General features: G+C 65.6%; 1 protein-coding gene across 4 annotated transcripts in view; it reads right to left on the bottom strand.

The window, feature by feature from the left end:
• Positions 1–406: 406 nt before the first annotated feature.
• The window catches only part of SCUBE1 (signal peptide, CUB domain and EGF like domain containing 1), a 110447-nt gene continuing 104831 nt past the window's right edge, over positions 407–6022 (bottom strand). For all 4 annotated transcript variants that reach the window (XM_045835039.1, XM_045835040.1, XM_045835041.1 and 1 more), the window contains one exon: positions 407–5361. In XM_045835039.1, the coding sequence (XP_045690995.1) occupies positions 5209–5361 (153 nt within the window). In that variant the 3' untranslated portion in view covers positions 407–5208. The remainder of the gene's footprint in view (positions 5362–6022) is intronic.

Genomic DNA, 6022 nt, shown 5'->3' with positions numbered 1-6022 from the left:
ATGCCCCCAACTAAGGTCCTGGCCTGCAACCCAGGCATGTGCCTTGACTGGGAATCGAACCAGCAACCCTTTGGTTTGCAGAGTCACACTCAGTCCACTGAGCCACACCAGCCAGGGCTGCTTACTTGTTTTTAGAGAGAGGGGAAGGGTGGGAGAAAGGGAGAGAAACACCGGTGTGTGAAACAGGTTGCCTCTCACAAGGCCTCCAGCCGGGGACCTGGCCTGCAGCCCGCTGAGCGAGGATGCAGCCAGGGGTGGGGGAGTGGGGAGGGTTTCTGACAAGAGTTTTGTCTTCTCTGATTTCGGGTGCCTTTTGTCCCTGAGTCCCGCCCTTTCATGACCTCTGATGAATAAGAGAAAGGAGCAATCCGGAAGTTCATCTTCTGTTTATTACTGGAGTGATTCTCACACACGTTTAATCACATGCATAGGTATGAACATAATGGAGAAAACAAAACTTTGGATATTCAAGGCAACTAAAAGGAAAACGTGGTCACATTGGCGCCTGTCACTCTGTAGGCAGTGACTGCCAAGGCGCCAGGACAGCAGGCCGGCAGCCGCCCCAGGAGCCCGGGGCAAGGCCTCAGGCACTGGGGCTCCACTCTCCGGCCCCTGCCCCACGGTGGCAGGTGCCCTGCACCAGACCAGTAGGGGCCGAGCCCGCTCAGGCCGCTCTAGGTTCTGACCTCAGCGGAGGCAGAAGTCTCCCAGAGCTCTGTGTGGCCTCTGGACTGAACATCAAAATACTTGGCATCAGCCAGCTTTCCCTGACGCCTGCTCTTCACCACACTGTCGGTGGAGGGACCCGCACCCTCTACGGAGCATGCCCTGGGGCCTGTGAGAGGGCAAGTCGGGGAGGGGGCGCGGGGCCAGGGCTCCGCAGGGCCCAGCTCGCCCCTTGAGCTCAGGTTGGAATGGAAGTGACCGTCCCCCCAGGGGAAGGGAAAGGCCCCTCTTTCTCAAAGGGAGGCACTGGTACTGAGTCCCCACTCCCACCCCTCCTCCCTCTGTCCCCTCTCTGCCCTGTGTATCCCTGCCCCCACACGACCGACCGCCAGGGTGGGCCGGCCTGTAGCGTTCAGTGTCAACATTTCAGACAGAGAGGTTTCCTCCTTTCGGGTCAGCTGGCCTTCGTGTGTGTTCTCAGCTCCGTGAGTTACTGCTCTCCTCGGGCAGGCCCCTTGGTCACCCGCAGTCTCCAACTCCACACCTGAAGCTCCAGTCCAGTGCACCTGCCTTGCAGGGACAGGGGCCTCGTGAGTGCACATGGTAAAGCGTTCGGCCCAGAGCCAGCCAGGCGAGGGTGTGGGGGGACCTCTGGCCCTTCCTGCCGACACTTGGGGTCTACAGAGAATTTCGTAGAGTGTGTTTAGGCTCTGGGGAGGCCCCAAGGAAACAGAGGGTCCCATTCTTGGGGGGCCGTCTGTGCTGTGCGGGGTGCCAGGAGGGAATCTGGGGCCACGGCCATGTTGTCTGGGTCCTGGGGTCGGGGGTGAGCGCCCTTGCTGGCGCCCTCTCCAACAAGTAAGGCAGGTCGGGTGAGGCTGACTCTAGCTTGTGTGGCCCCGCATCGGGCACACAGTAGGTGCCTAGGACTTCAGCTTACTCCTGGAGGGGCTGGCAGTCTGGGGGGGCTGCAGAGGCCGCGGTGGGAGAGCCGGAGCTATTCACCATCTCCAGAGCGTCGCGTCCTCCCGCCTTTGGCCTGGACGGCGTGGGCGCTGCGCTGTTGCCCTGGTCAGGAGGGTTGGGCTGCCGCCATGGCTGTTTTTGGTGAACACGAAGATGCGGTTGACTAGGCTGACGCGCTTCCAGGCACGGAGTGGGGAGGTCAAAAAGAACTGGGGTTCCCGGGCAGCAAGAGCGGGGCTCCCTTCTGGAGGGCAGGCCCCGGTGGCAGGCGCTGCACGGGGCAGAGACTGCGTCCTGAGCTGGGGGCTGGGCTCCCAGGCTGGCGGCTGTGGCCTGTGCACACCGTTCTCCGCCCAAGGTGGAGCGTGGCTGCAGCTTCTCCCACGACGTCCTTCTTGACATGCAGACCTGTGTCCTCAGCTCTGCTCTGCCTGTCCGCACACACCCTCCATCCCCACTGAGGGTCCTGGGTGGTGCTGGCGAGGGGGGGGCGGGGGTGTCTTCTCCTGAGGAGACTGCTGGGCTCGGCCGTGCCCGCCCCCCCGCTTCATCTGTGGCCACGGGGGCTTCCCAGGGGATCCTGTTGGCCCGGCCCTGGTCTCCCTCCTTTTCTGGGGGCCTAGCACGCAGTAGGTACTCAGCAAACGTTTGCTAATTCACCCAACTTAGTTCAGTTAGGGCCCGAGGCCGACGTGGGGGGTGTAGGGGGGACGGGGTCACTTCTCGTGGCCCGCGGGCCCTGCTCAGAGCGCCTCCTGCTGGCGGACGTGATTCCGCACTAGGGGCAGAGCCAGCCGTGGCCCCCGCCGTCAGTCCTGGCCGAGTGGGCGGGCTTTGGCTTCCAGAAGCTCGTTCCTTAGCTCCTTTCCTTGGAGTTCACGGACTAGCCAGCCACCGAAGTCCGTGCCAGGCGAAGGGCAGACCCTGGCTGGGCTGGGGCTGCGGCTGCTCAAGACCAGTGACCGTCAGGAGTGGGCTGTGCCCCTCCTGGCCCAGCCCCTCCACGCTGGCGTCTCCTTTGGGCAGCGGGGCTCGTCTGCACCTCGGTCCTCGGCTTCCGTCCTTCTCGGGGCTCATCGCGGGACCCGCCCCACCTCGGTCCAGTCCCTTCCTGCATTCCTTAATTCTCTCCACCTCCCCCTGCAGCCGGGGGGACGGCCACCTCGTGTCAGCCCAGCTGCCACCGGCTCCCACAGCGTGGAGACGTGTAACAGTGGGGCTCGTGGCCCAGGGAGGGCCCCAGGACCGCTGGGCCCCGAGGACTGGGGACAGCGACATGGAGATTCAGGCCGGACCCCGCCGCCAGAGTTTGAGCGCCCCCGATGGTGCGGGAGGTGCGTCACTGGGGAGGGCGGGCGGGCTGGTGACTGTGTGGGGTGAGGGCTGCCTGGTCCTCATGAAGGGGCGAGGGCCCCACGCCCGAGTCAGCCCTGCCCTGCCCTGCCAGGGTCACTGGGCGGGCAGGGCCTGACGAGGGTGGTGGGGCGGCTGGACTCCCGCCGACAGGGCTGGCAGGATGGTGGGCATGTGGGGGGCGTGTGCCAGACATGCCCTGCAGGGGCAGCAGAAAGAGACAGAGGGGTGAGGGGTCTTTCTGGTCCTCTCTGTTTTTGGGGGGACGATTGAAGGAAAAAACCCTCCCCGGGCCCCCCTGGAGCTGTTGCTAGGGGCTCATGCTGGGGGAGCCTGATTTGGGGGATGCCCAGGGGCTCGGCCCGGGAGGACAGCACTCTGCCTGGGAACCAGGGCTGGCTTTCCAGGACTGTGACCAGGGAAGGGCGGTGTGGCCCCGTGGGGCTCCTCGGCTGGCCCTCACCTGCCCCCCAGGTGCTGCCCCTCCCCCCCTGAGCTGGGTTTGGCGGACAAGGTGCTGGTGGCAGTCGGGCGGGGGACTTGACCTTGCCGAGACGAGCGATGGCAGTGGGTGGCCCCGGAGCCCCAGGCCGCTGAGTGGGCCGCTCCACTCCCCACGGCCTGCCTCGCCCCTGAGCCCCGAGTCCCCGGATGCCTAGCCGGCCTGCCGTCGTCACCGCCCTCGGGGCCACGGACGCTTCTCCCACTGGACTCACGGCCAGCTGCTCAGCTGGCTCTGGGCGGGGGTGCTGGGGGAGGGAGCGGCCTGAGGGCTGGGGTTCATTTTCGGATTCTCCCACTTTCCCTGGAGCTCTGGATACCTGTGAACCCTAAACGACGGACCACGTCCCACGCCCGCCCTGCCCCTGGAGGCCCATCGTCTGGGCAGGCCGGCCTCGGCGCGTTGGGGCTGGAGCAGCACTGCCCCGGGCACTGGCCTCCTGGCGGAGTGGGGCTCCAGGCAACTCGGTCCAGTCCCAGACTTTCCTTTTTCAAAGACAGGCTCCGAGAGGGGAGCAGCCTGCCTGGGAGCTGGCACCCCAGTCCCCGGGGCCGCCTGGGCCTGGGGCTGCCGCCCGCCTGCTTGAGTCCGAGCGAGGCCCCTGGGGTCCCACAGCCTGTGCGTGCAGTGCAGGGAACGGCCCTGCTTCTGGTGCCCCCAGGGCACAGCCTGGGCCCCAAAGTCATGGCCTTAAGGTCAGACACAGGTCCCTCATGAAGCCGACCACTGTGTCCCTGCACCCTCAGAGAGGGGTTCGGGGGCACCTGCCTTCTACCACGTTCCGTCTGAGGGCAGCGCCCTGGAGCCCCGTCCCCGAGGGACCCGTCTTCCGAAGTGTGTCCACAGCCGGCCCGCCTTGTCCCCGGGCCCTCGGGCTCCGGGCCGCACACAAACAGGGGTGGCCGGCGTCTGGGGAGGCCGTTTAATCAGCTGGCGAAGCCGGCAAAAGCTGGGGTGCCCCCTGGCTGCCGGGGGCCAGGCGGGGTTGCAACATTTACAGTTACTGAAGAGACTTCCCCTCGAGTACCCACAGATAGAAGTATATATATATTTATATTTATACATATAATACTTAATTAGACCTCTATCCAGGGAAAGCACAAGTCTACACTTCCTCCCCGGCAGCTCTTCTCTGCGCCCTCTCGGCGTCCTTGGAGCCCGGCCCCGCGTCCCGGGCCCTGGGTGTGGACGCCCCTGCGGCAGCAGCTGCACCCCGCTTATCAAAGCCCTCCAGACGCCCCCGCACGCCCTCCTCCGTGAGGCCTGGCTTCTCGTCTCCGTCTCTGACCAGGCCTCCTCAGGCCTCCGAGAGCCTCCGGGGAGGGTCTGTCACCGGACGGGGACCTGCGGGCCTCCAACGCGCCCCCCAGGACCCGCCCTCGTGGCGGTGCCGTGTCCTGCCAGGAGAGGGCGCTCGCGGGGGCCTGGAAACCAGCAGGCAGAGGGAAGGAGAAAGGCGGCCTTAACAAGTGTTTTCCTGCGGGGCAGCGGTGGGAGGCGTGGGCGTGGGCGTGGGCGGGTGGGCTGGGGTCTCTGCCTGGGCGGGGTTCCGCCCTCGCCGACGGGTGGGCCTTCCTGAAGGGCCGCCTCCGCGGTGACTCCCCAAGGCGACGGGAGTGCGGCCCGTGGAGCGGCGTCTGAGCTGCTGCTGCGGAGGGCAGGCTCCCTCCTCGCCCCTCCCCCGCGGGACGCGGGCGTCCCGAGCCGGCGCCGCGGCGGCGTTATTTGTAAGGCCGCAGGAACCGCGACACTTTGGAGCGCAGCAGTTTGATGAAGGACCGCGGGAACATCTCCTTGGACTCCTGGGCTGTGTACTTGAAGTAGTTCTGGGGGTGCGCCAGCACGTCGAAGAGGGCCTTGATCAGCTTCTTGTCCTGAAAGACACGGCCGGCCGGCTGAGGTCGGTGCGGCGGCCGGGGCCCTGCCCCTGCCTCTCCGCTGCGGGGAGGGGGCGGGGCGGGCTGGGCGCTGGGCTGGCTGGCAGGTTTGAGGAGCCCACAGAGTCTCTTTCCATAAATAAGTTTTCGTTTTAACTGTCCGACTAACTGGTTTTTAAATAGTCTCTTGGGGGGCATTTGAGATCTTGTTCCCAGACATATGTCAGTTTGGCTCAAATAAACTCTTAAAAATTTTTAAAAGACAGTCTACTGGTCGGAACTCTTGGGGTCCCAGTACTGCTTTACTCAGTGAGCGTTCCGTTGGGAAACAAAACGGGCCGGAGCCGACCTGCGGGTGAGACTGCGGTCCCGGGACCTGCTGCCTAGCTGCTCCGCCTGGGAGCCGGCCCTCCCCTCGGGAGGGGGCTGTCCCCGAGTGGTCCCTCTGCTCAGGCCGCGAGGCCCACGTGCAGCAGGAGAGCGAGGAGCCGGCCCAGGTGCGGAGCTCCGAGATCCGTGGTCCACAGTAGGCCCAGCCTCCTGACTTACAAACTGCCTACTGTGTGCCGGAGCGGATGGGCCTGGAGGGCCCCTCGCCGTGAGCTGCCTCTGTCCAGGCTGCGAGTGACGTCTGGAGAGGAGGCCAGCCCGCGGGCGG

Source organism: Phyllostomus hastatus, unplaced genomic scaffold, assembly GCF_019186645.2.
Source record: "Phyllostomus hastatus isolate PE091 unplaced genomic scaffold, TTU_PhHast_1.1 phas_contig_198, whole genome shotgun sequence".
NCBI lineage: Eukaryota > Metazoa > Chordata > Mammalia > Chiroptera > Phyllostomidae > Phyllostomus > Phyllostomus hastatus.
Note: the sequence above shows the minus strand (reverse complement) of the source record. Positions and strands in the feature narration are given on the sequence as shown.